At 52.8% G+C, this 11,710-nt stretch overlaps 1 protein-coding gene across 2 annotated transcripts; it reads right to left on the bottom strand.

The window, feature by feature from the left end:
• Positions 1–1,465: 1,465 nt before the first annotated feature.
• On the bottom strand, positions 1,466–6,545 carry SELENOV (selenoprotein V). 2 transcript variants are annotated; one of them, XM_003915516.5, is made up of 6 exons: positions 5,640–6,531; positions 3,099–3,123; positions 2,938–2,991; positions 2,754–2,828; positions 2,561–2,660; positions 1,466–1,589 (listed from the first exon to the last, which is right to left on the bottom strand). In XM_003915516.5, the coding sequence occupies exons 1-5, from the start codon at positions 6,458–6,460 to the stop codon at positions 2,583–2,585; spliced, it is 1,053 nt and encodes a 350-aa protein (XP_003915565.2). In that variant the 5' UTR covers positions 6,461–6,531; the 3' UTR covers positions 1,466–1,589; positions 2,561–2,582. The 2 variants fall into 2 exon arrangements, with proteins under 2 accessions (XP_003915565.2, XP_017807923.1); XM_017952434.3 differs by lacking the exons at positions 1,466–1,589; positions 2,561–2,660; positions 2,754–2,828; positions 2,938–2,991; positions 3,099–3,123 and adding an exon at positions 3,966–4,376 and having other exon boundaries at positions 5,640–6,545.
• Between the last annotated feature and the right edge of the window lie 5,165 nt (positions 6,546–11,710).

The following is an 11,710-nucleotide window of genomic DNA, read 5'->3' on the forward strand; positions in this document are numbered from 1 at the left end:
TTCACTGAGACAAACCCCATATATGTTCTGGGACTTTCCCCTACCCTCCAGCACTCTGTCTTAGCAGACATGATAGATAAATTATTTCCTGCTCACACCAGCATATCGTTGTACAGGGCTAGCTCAGTATCCTGTGAGGTGTTGAAAAGATCAGGCGGGGCAAGGTGGCTCATGCCTGTAATCCCAGCACTTTAGGATGCTGAGGTGGGTGGATCACTTGAGGTCAGGCGTTTGAGACCAGCCTGTCCAACATGGCAAAACCCCATCTCTACTAAAAATACAAAAATTAGCTGGGTGTGGTGGTTCATGCCTGTAATCCCAGCTATTCGGGAAGCTGAGGCAGGAGAATCACTTGAACCCAGGAGGCAGAGGTTGCAGTAAGCCAAGATTGCGCCATTGCACTCCAGCCTGGGTGACAGAGCCAGACTCCATCTCAAAAAACAAACAAAACAGAATTTGTGTTTTCTACTGTATGAGACATTGGCAGTCAAGTCTGCTGTTACTTGCAGGCAAAAGCACTCCTAACTGAAATCTACTACTAACTGAAACCTACTAATTCTGTGATAAGCCTTCTGCTAATCCCTTCCCAAGCATAATTTAGTATGTAATTATCACAAAAATTCCACGAGTTAAATAGTGCTATGACATCCATTTTATGGAGGAGGAAACTGAGGCTCAGAGAGGTGGCATCCCTTATTGGTAGTCACACAGCAACTAAGTGGTAAAGTCTGAGTCCCCCCTGTCTGTGCCCTTGACCTCCTGGCATGTGACCACTGACCCCACCATGCCAGGTGCACAGTAGAGAGCCCCTAACGTCCAGTGAATGTGAAAATGCCTCTCCCCCAGCCCCAGGTCACAGAGACACTCCCTACAACACTGTCATTCTAAAACCTATGGGTTTTTTCCGAAACAGGGTCTCGTTCTGTTTCCCAGGCTGCAATACAGTGGCATAATCATGGCTCACTGCAGCCTCCTGGGCTCGAGCCATCCTCCTGCCTCAGCCTCCCAAATAGCTGGGACCAGAGGCACACACCACCACACCTGGCTAATTTTTTATTTTTTATAGAGTTGGGGTCTCACTATGTTGCCCAGGCTGGAACATAGATCTTACAGGTTTAGAAAGTGAGCCGTGGAGCATAATCGAGTTGGAGTGTCAAGAGTTTGAGACTGACTGCCATCCCTGTTTCCTTCACAACCCCAGTAAATGCCAATAAGATGGAAGGTTTCAAAGTGTATCTGGAACCAGGGCATGAGAAATGACAAAGCCACCAAAGAAACAAACTGGCCTCAGCAGCAAGAAGAGTGGAGGCTAGAGGACTGGAGCCACAGGACTAGCCTTCCAAGCTCCTCCTCCCTCCCACCCCTGGGGCTAGAATATTGGAGATGCTGGGAGTAGTGCAGCAGGTGACTTCCACAGACCTCAGAGGTGAGTGTGGCGACAGCAGACACAGTCAGACCGGACACAGGGGGGCAGACTCTGCATGTATTCTCCTCTTCCCCCTCCCTGAGCTCACCCCAGCCCCAACCACCATCAGAAAAGGACCTGACTTGGCAACATTTCAGCCCTTCTCATCATCCCGCTGAGACTCCTGAGATGGGAGAGAAGAGAGAAAAAAAAATTAAAATAACAATAACAATAACGGCTCCATAAAAATAAGTGTTTATATAGGGTTTACCATGCCTCAGGTACTGTTCTACTGTTTTCCATGGACTACAATGCCCATTCTAGTTTCCTCACTATTTTTTCTTTTCCTTCTTTTTATTTTTTTGTTTTTTTGAGACGGAGTCTCGCTCTGTCACCAGGTTGGAGTGCAGTGGTGCAATCTCGGATCCCTGCAAGCTCCACCTCCCAGGTTCACTCTATTCTCTGGTCTCAGCCTCCCAAGTAGCTGGGACTACAGGCGCCCGCCACCACGCCTGGCTAATTTTTTGTATTTTTAGTAGAGACAAGGTTTTACCGTGTTAGCCAGGATGGTCTCAATCTCCTGACCTCGTGATCCGCCCACCTCGGCCTCCCAAAGTGCTGGGATTACAGGTGTGAGCCACCACGCCTATCCCCTTTTTTTTTTCTTGTAGAGACAGGGTCTTGCTCTGTCACCCAACCTAGAGTGCAGTGGCCCAGTCAGAGCTCACTGCGGCCTCTAACTCCTGAGCTTAAGCAATCCACCCACCTCAGGCTTTCAACGTGCTGGAATTACAGGCGTGAGCCACTGTGCCTAGCTAATTTATTTATTTATTTATTTATTTATTTATTTATTGTAGAGACAGAGTCTTGTTATGTTGCCCTGGCTGGTCTCGAACTCCTGGGCTCAAGTGATCTGCCATCTCAGCCACCCAAAGTGCTAGGACTGTGCCCTGCCTCCTTGCTATTTTTCAAACTCACTGAACACAGTCCTACCCCAGGGTCTTACAGATGAGGAAACTGAGGCTCAGAAAAGGGTGTAGGTGACTCCTCATGATTCTAACAGTGAGGTAGGATGAGGACTGAGACAGAGCCCCGCCCCATCCTCCTACCCGGCCCCCACCCCTCCCACCACAGCCTTGGGAGCTCCCGGCTCACCTCCAGCTCCACCCCTTGCCGGCTACCTTTTCTTGATCTCCTCATAGATGACGCTCACAATTTTCTGCAGCCCAGACTCGTTCACAAAGCCATCACCCCTCTGGGCACAGAGGGGAGAAAGCACACAGGTCTCCCACGCCCAGGACCTCAGCACCACCCCGCCTCCCTGTCCCGGTCCCTTACTCAGAATCACCTTCTTGGAATGGACCAGTCTCCCGTTCACAAACACCTCAAACTCCCCTGTAGCCTGGGCAGCTCTGTCCTCCTCCTGGGAGGAGATGGCAGGGGTAGGGGAGGCTAAGATCTCCCCTCCAAGCCCTTTGGGGATCTCAGATCCCTGACCACTCCCCTCTCCCCCAGGACCCCCACACACTTACAAAGAGTAGGTGATTTGGAAATTGCTGCTCCAGGCTGTTTTTCAGTAGAATGTACTGAGGGCAGGAGATGGGGTCATGCGGTCGCAGGGGAGGGGAAACAGGGACTCCTCCCAGTCTTCCTGCCTCAGGCTCCCCCTACCTCCAAAGCCAAAACTACTCACCCGAAGGCTATAGCTTCAGAGGCCACTGGAGGCCAAGAGCAGGAGGAGAAAGTTAGAGAGAGACCAGGGAAGACACCGCATCAGTATCTTCCCCAGCTCAGGGGACCCTCTGAACACCTGAGTTGGATCATTTTCCTCCCGTTCAGAACCCTGAAGTAGCACCATCTCACGCAGGGGAAAAACCAGTCCGTCCTGTGGCCTGCAAGTCACCACAGGATCTGCCTTCTCACCCCTCTGTCCCCATCTTCTCCCACTTCTCCCCAACTCATTCAGCCTGTGCCAGCCACAGAAGCCCCTAGCTCATCTTTCTTTCTCTCTCTCTGTTTTTTTTTTTTTTTTTTTTTGAGACGGAGTCTCGCTCTGTTGTCAGGCTGGAGTGCAGTGGCGTGATCTCGGCTCACTCTGCCTCCCAGATTCACGCCATTCTCCTGTCTCTGCATCCCGAGTAGCTGGGACTACAGCGACCCCCACCACGCCTGGCTAAGTTTTTGTATTTTAAGAGAGACAGGGTTTCACCATGTTGGCCAGGATGGTTTCGATCTCCTGACCTCATGATCCACCTGCCTTGGCCTCCCAAAGTGCTGAGATTACAGGCATAAGCCACCGTGCCCGATTTTTTTTTTTTTTTTTTTTTTTTTGAGACAGAGTCTTGCTCTGTTGCCCAGGCTGGAGAGCAGCGGTGTGATCTCGACTCACTGCAACCTTCCACCTCATGGGTTCCAGCGATTCTCCCACCTCAGCTTCCCAAATAGCTGGGATTACAGGCATGCACCATCACACCCAGCTAATTTTTGAATTTTTTGTAGAGATGGGGTTTCACCATATGCCCAGGCTGAGGTCTCCCGAACTCCCGCAAGCGCCAGTGATCCACCAGCTTCGGCCTCCCAAAGTGCTGGGATTACAGGCCTGGCCCCTAGCTCATCTTTCAACACCCCAGGTATGCCCTGCCTCAGGACCTTTGCACTGGCAGTTCCCTCAGCCGAATGCTCTCCCCACAGCATCCACACAAGTCCTTCTCTCCTTCCTTCAGGGCTTCTCTCATATATCCCCTTCTCAGTGAGGCCTTCCTGACCACCCCAGCTAAAACTGCAACCCCCCAAAATGCCTTTTGTTCACAGTACGTATCACCTCCTCACATATGAGATCATTTTCCAGGGGTCATATTATTGTTTATTGCTTGCCCCTCCACACCAGCCCGTGGGAGCCACAAGGACAGGGATCTCTGTCTTGTTCACTGCTGTGTCCCTGATGCCAATAGGGCCTGGAACGTGGTGGGTGCTGAAGAAGTAGTTGTCAAATGAATGAATGAATCCATGAATCCATTGAGTCAGAGAAAGAGACAGAAAAGAGAAGATGGAGAGAAGGAAAGAGGCCAGAGATGAGGGAACCGAGATAGGGAGAAGGAGAAACACACAACACTCTGGGAAAGGAAAGACACAGGCTAGGCACGGTGGCTCACACCTGTAATCCCAGCTCTTTGGGAGGCTGAGGCAGGAGGACTGCTTGAATCTAGGAGTTCAAGAACAGCCTGGGTAACATAGTGATACTGCCCCCGCATCCCATCCCCGGCCTTGTCTCTACAAAAAATTAAAAAATTAGGGGCCAGGCGCGGTGGCTCATGCCTGTAATCCCAGCACTTTGGGAGGCCAAGGCAGGTGGATCACAAGGTCAGGAGATAGAGACTAGCCTGTCCAACACGGTGAAACCCCGTCTCTACTAAAAAAAAAAATACAAAATTAGCTGGGCGTGGTGGCACATGCCTGTGGTCCCAGTTATTCCGGAGGCTGAGGCAGAATTGTTTGAACCCGGGAAGCAGAGGTTGCAGTGAGCGGAGATCACAGCATTGCACTCCAGCCTGGGCAACAAGAGTGAAACTCTGCTCAAAAAAAAAGAAAAAAAAAAGGCAGGCATGGTGGTGCGTGCCTGTAGTCCCAGCTACTCAGGAGGCTGAGGTGGGAGGATCTCTTCAGCCCTAGAGGTCGAGGCTGCAGTGAGCTGTGAGGGCAAAATTGCACTCCAGCCTGGGCAATAAAGCAAGACCCTGTCTGAAACAAAAACAAAAACAAAACAGAGAGAGTGAGGTGGGGAGACAGAGAGTGGGAGAGACTGCCTGGGCAGAAGAGGAGAAAGAGAGAGAGAGAGAGAGAGACAAGGCGCCAGAGAGGCTTCCAGGGCAGGAAAGAGGCTGGGAAGGGAAGCCAGAGCACCCATCATGTGCGGTGCCTTTGTGTCGGTTTTGCTGGGGAGCAAAGCAGGTAGCTCTGCTCAGCACCCCATCCCCAGCACAGGCCTGGCACTTGGCCCGCTGGGATGAACGAATGAAGCTCAGATCCAAAGCAGGGATTTGAACCTGAAGTTCTCCCGCCCCAAAGAGAATGAGAGACAAGAGCGAGTTTCCAATCTAGGAACTGGGACTTTGGGGCTCTACCTGAATCCCTCCCCTCGCCCTACCCCAACCCTGACCTCCACGTCCTCGGAGACCCAGCCCCCACCGCCGGCCCTGTCCCCGGGAGTTGGGAGAGGCGTGTGTGAGGTCCTCACCAGTAGGTCACTCGAATCAGGACCCTCTTGTCCAGCGCGAAGTTCTCGCTGGTGGAGACCAAGGTTTCCGTAGAATTCTGTAAGGAGAGGGCCGACGGGATGGTCCCCAGGATGGGCGCGGGGACAGGGCTGGGAACGTGGGGATCTGCCAGCCCGGTGGCCGACGGGTCTGCCCTGAAGGTGAAGTCCAGGGTGGGCCCGGATGAGTTCGCGGCCAGAGGAGTGTGAGCGAGAAGGGGCCCCAGGGCGGGCCCGGCCTCGCTGGAGACCGACGGGATGAGCTTCAGGCTCGGGGCCGACTCAGGGTCCTCCTCGGGCGACAAAGGCGGCTCCGGAGCAGGTTCCGGGGGCGAATCCAAAGATAGGGCCGGGGCCGGGTAGGAGTCCAAGGCGGGGAGCGCGGTCCGAATCCCCGCCAGGACCTGGGCGGGGTCTGGGGCTGGGGCTGGGGCTGGGACCCGGACTGGAGGAGTCAGGGTCCGAGCCGGAGTCGGGACCGGAGTTGGGTTCCGGACGCGAGCAGGAGTCGGGACCGGAGTAGGGATCCAGGCCCGAGCAGGAGGCGGAACCAGACCGGGTATCCGGGCCAGAGCGGGAGTCGGGACCTGAGTGGGGATGTGGGCTGGAGCGGGAGGCTGGACCAGAGCGGGAAGCCGGGCCGGAGACGGAGTCAGGACTGGAGTCTGGGTCCGGATGGGGGTCCGAGTCCGGACTGGAGTCGGGGTCCGGAGTGGAGTCGGGGTCCGGGTCGGGGTAGAAGCCCGGACTGAGGTTGAGGTCCGCGCCGAGGAGGGGGCTGGGGTCCGCGCCTGGTTATTCATGGAGCCCAGGGGGAGTCCCGCCCGCCTTCCCTCTTCGGGCGGGGAGAGCGTCTCCCACACCGGGTTCTGATACGGGGCGCGACCACAGGGGCTCTGTTACACCGAGTTCCACCTGGCCCCCGGGTTCCACCGCTTTCGAAGGGCGTGCGACCTCCGGACCTCGCTGCGTAATTCCCGCCCCCTTAACCCCCGACGCGAGGCTGAGAAACACAGATTGCCCCAGTGCCCCCGCAGCTGTCGGTGGCACTCAGGTGTTCAGCATATGTGTACTGAGTGCCTGCTGCATGCACACTTCTCTGTGGGGTGAATTTGGGGACAGAGCAGGGATCAGGAAAGCTCTGGTCCCTGCCCTCACCAGGCTCCCTGTCCAGTGGGGGACACATACCCATGACCAAAGAGCCACAGCCCAGTGTTCAGGGCTGGGATGAGTGAGCCCAGGAGCTGTGAGATCCCAGAATGTGGGGAAAAGAAAGAGAGATCAGACTGTTACTGTGTCTATGTAGAAAAAAGTAGACATAAGAGACTCCATTTTGTTCTGTACTAAGAGAAATTCTTCTGCCTTGAGATGCTGTTAATCTGTAACCCTCGCCCCAACCCTGTGCTTGCACAGACATGTGCTGTGTTGACTCAAGGTTTAATGGATTTAGGGCTGTGCTGGATGTGCTTTGTTAAAAAAGTGCTTGAAGGCAGTATGCTTGTTAAAAGTCATCACCATTCTCTAATCTCTAATCTCAAGGACCTCTGCCTAGGAAAGCCAGGTATTGTCCAAGGTTTCTCCCCAAGTGATAGCCTGAGATATGGCCTCGTGGGAAGGGAAAGACCTGACCTTCGCCCCAGCCCGCCCGACACCACCCTTAAAGGGTCTGTGCTGAGGAGGATTAGTACAAGAGGAAGGCCTCTTTGCAGTTGAGATAAGAGGAAGACATCTGTCTCCTGCTAGTCCCTGGGAATAGAATGTCTTGGTGTAAAACCCAATCTATGTTATATTTACTGAGATAGTAGAAAAACGCCTTAGGGCTGGAGGTGAGACATGCTAGCAGCAAAACTGTTCTTTAATGCACCCAGATGTTTGTATAGTGCACATCAAAGCACAGCTCCTTTCCTTAAACTTATTTATGATTGGCCGGGTGCGGTGGCTCAAGCCTGTAATCCCAGCACTTTGGGAGGCCAAGACGGGCGGATCACGAGGTCAGGAGATTGAGACCATCCTGGATAACACGGTGAAACTGTCTCTACTAAAAAATACAAAAAACTAGCCGGGCGTGGTGGCGGGTGCCTGTAGTCCCAACTACTCGGGAGGCTGAGGCAGGAGGATGGAGTAAACCCGTGGCCCGGGCTTGCAGTGAGAGCTGAGATCAGGCCACTGCACTCAACCTGGGCCACAAATGAGACTCTGTCTCAAAAAAAGAAAAAACAAAACTTATTTGACACAGAGACTTGTTCACATGTTTTCCTGCTGACCCTCTCCCCACTAGTACCCTGTTGTCCTGCTACATCCCGTCTCCAAGATGACAGAATAATGATCAAAAAATACTGAGGAACTCAGAGACCAGTGCCAGCTCGGATGCTCGTATGCTGAGTGCACTTTGAGTCCCTGGAGCCCACTTTTCCTTTTCTTTTTTTTTTTTTTTGAGACAGAGGTCTGGCTCTGTGGCCCAGGCTGGAGTGCAGTGGCTGGATCTCCAGCTGCCTGCTCACGCCTCAAGTCCGCGCCATTCTCCTGCCTCCGGCCTCCTGGCTGGGACTACAGGCTCCACTCCCTGCTGCCAAACTAATTTAATATTTACAATGAAAAGCAGGGAGTTTCACCCGTGTTAGCTGATAAGTCTCGATCTCCTAGGCCTGTAATCCTGCAGCCTCCCAAAGTGCTAGGCAAACTTAACCACTACCTTGACCCACCCTCTTTCTCTGTGGCATCTTTGTGTGCTTGCTTATTTTTCTCGGTCTCACCGTCCCTGTTGAAATATCACAGGTGTGGGCTGGCCCTTCGGAATAAGTTCAGTCGGCTCTTTGACAATCGAGACAGCTTCCTGAAAGGGGACAACTGACATCTGGAGAGATGATGGCGAGCACCTCAGGGACAGTCTCACTCTGTGGCCCAGGCTGGAGTGCAGTGGCGTGATCTCAGCTCACTGCAACCTCAGTCTTCTGGATTCAAGAATTCTCCTGCCTCCTCCTGCCGCCACCATACCCAGCTAATGTTTGTATTTCCAGTAGGATGGGGTTTCACTATGTTGGCCAGGCTGGTCTCCAACTCCCTGGCCTCAAGTGATCCACTGGCCTCGTGACCCACACACCTCAGCCTCCCAAACTACTGGGATTATATGGAGTGAACCACTGTGCCAGGCTGAGAGTTCCGCATTTATTACAGTATGGCTTCAAACATTAGCCCGCAGCTAGTTAAGTGGCAGAGCTGAGTTCAAACTTGTTATTACTTCACGTTCAGTTACGTATTTGCTTTCCACATGTTTTCCCTGCTGACCCTCTCCCCACTATTACCCTGTTGTCCTGCTACATCCCCGTCTCCAAGATGACAGAATGTGATCAAAATACTGAGGGAGCACTCAGAGACCAGGTGCCAGCTCGGGTCCTGGAAGTATGCCAGGTGCACGATCCCCTAGGCCACACTGTTTCTTTTTTTTTTTTTTTTTTTTTGAGACAGAGTCTGGCTCTGTCGCCCAGGCTGGAGTGCAGTGGCTGGATCTCAGCTCACTGCAAGCTCCAGCACCTCCCAGGTTCCACGCCATTCTCCTGCCTCAGCCCCCTCCTGAGTAGCTGGGTTCTGAAGCCCGCCACCTGCCGGCCTAGTTTTGTATTTTTTAGTAGAGGCGGGGTTTCACGTTAGCCAGGATCAGGGTCACCGATCTCCTGACCGCAAGTGATCCACCCGTCTCAGCCTCCCAAAGTGCTGGGATTACAGGCTTGAGCCACTGCAGCCCGGCCCACTTTTCTTTCTCTGTGTACTTTGTCTTTGTGTCTTACTTATTTTCTCAGTCTCACAGTCCACCTGATGAAATATCCACGGAGTGTGGAGGGCTGGCCCCTTCCCGAGGAATAAGTTCAGTCAGCCTCTGCGGCAATCAGAGACAGCTTCCTAGAAAAGGGGACAACCCGACATCCTGGAGAATGATGGCGAGCACCTCAGGGACAGTCTCACTCATGGCCCAGGCTGGAGTGCAGTGGCGTGATCTCAGCTCACTGCAACCTCAGTCTTCTGGATTCAAGAGATTACTCCTCATCCTGCCGCCCACCATACCCAGCTAATGTTTGTATTTCAGTAGAGATGGGGTTTCACTATGTTAGCAGGCTGGTCTCAACTCCTGGCCTCAAGTGATCCACTGGCCTCCAAGTGACCCACACACCTCAGCCTCCCAAACTACTGGGATTATATGGGTGAACCACTGTACTGAGGCTGAGAGTTCACATTTATTACAGTGCTAGAGCTAAACATTAGCCCACAGCTAGTTAAGTACTTGAGCTGGGATTCAAACTCAACCTGTCAGGCTCCAGCATCCTGGGGGCTTAACCACTGAGAAGGAATGTCAAGCTGTGAGCTCCTCAGGATGGGGCCTTGTCCCATCTTGTTTACTGCTGTATTCCCAGCTCCCAGAACAAGATCTGGCATGCAGTAGGTGCTCAATAAATGTTTGTGGCATTAATAAAGAGACAAAGGAGTTAGCCAGGTAAAGGGAGGAGTTAGCTGGAGGCAACAGGACTAGAGCCCAGACAGTGAGCACAGCAAATACAGCAGGTGAGGGGGCAGGACGGTAACCAAGGACCTTCTTTCCCTACATTTTCACGAGTACATCAGACAAATTACTTTTCCAAAACATCTTTTATTTTTGGGGACAGGCTCTCACCTGCCAACCCAGGCTGGAGCACAGTGGTGCAATCACGAAAAACTGCAGCAAGACCTCCTGGGCTCAAGTAATCCCTCTCCCACCTTGGCCTCCCAAAGTTCTGGGAATTTTTAGCATCGCTAGCCAGTCTTTGGTTGATTTGGTCAGTGTGGGGTGACTGTTTTCAGTAATTTGCAGGAAGCCAAAGAGAGGGGGTGTCTGTGTCTAACAGCCAGGATGGTTTTACTTCCAAAGTAGAAAAGTGTTCCAGTGTTAGATACTGATTTAAAAAAAAAAAAAAAAAGCCAGAAGCGTGGTGGCTCAAGCCTGTAATCCCAGCACTTTGGGAGGCGAGGCAGGCGGCGGATCGAGGTCAGGAGATCCCGGGGCCATCCTGGCTGCTGCAGTGAAACCCCATCTCTACTAAAATTAAAAAAAAACTAGCCGGGCCCGAGGTGGGCGGGTGCCATAGTCCCAGCTACTCGGGAGGCTGAGGCAGAAGAATGGCATGAACCCGGGGCTGAGGAGCTTACAGTGAGCGAGGGTGCGCCACTGCACTCAGCCTAGAAGTGACAGGCTGAGAGACTCCGTCTCAAAAAAAAAAAAAAAGAGCCCGGTATGATTGGCTCAAGCCACAATCCCAGCACTTTGGGAGGCGAGGCAGGAGGATCACCCGAGGAGTCAGGAGATGAGAGACCATCCTAGCTAACACGGTGAAACCCCATCTCTACTAAAAATTACAAAAAAAAAAAAAACTTGCTTGGCCGAGGTGGCGGGTGCCTGTAGTCAGCTACTCGGGGGAGGCTGAGGCAGGAGAATATAGCATGAACCCGGGAGGCCCGAGGAGCTTGCAGTGAGCCGAGATCCGGCCGTGCACTTAGCCTGGGTGACAAACAAGACTCGTCTCAAAAAAAAAAAAAAAAAAAAAAAAAAAGGCCCTGATGGGAGGCGGTGGCTCACACGGTAATTCCAACACTTTGGGAGAGCGAGGCGGTGGATCATCTGAGGTCAGGAGTTTGACATCAGCCTGGCCAACATGATGAAACCCCACCTTTAATCGCAGCACTTCTGGAGACCAAAGCAAGAGGACTGCTTAAGCCCAGGAGTTCAAGACCAGACTGGACAACATAATGGGAACCCCTCTCTACAAAAAACTTAGAACTTAGCCAGCTATGGTGGTATGCACCTGCAGTTCCAGCTACTCGGGAGGCTGAGGCAGGAGGATCGCTTGAGCCCAGGAGATTGAGGCTGCCATGAGCTATGATCACACCACTGCACTCTAGACGGGGTGACAGAACAAGAGCAAGACTACGTCTCTCTTTTTTTTTGTTTTGTTTTATTTTTCTTTTTTTTTTTTTGAGACGGAGTCTCGCTCTGTCGCCCAGGCTAGAGTGCAGTGGCACGATCTTGG

Source organism: Papio anubis, chromosome 20 (genome assembly GCF_008728515.1).
Source record: "Papio anubis isolate 15944 chromosome 20, Panubis1.0, whole genome shotgun sequence".
NCBI lineage: Eukaryota > Metazoa > Chordata > Mammalia > Primates > Cercopithecidae > Papio > Papio anubis.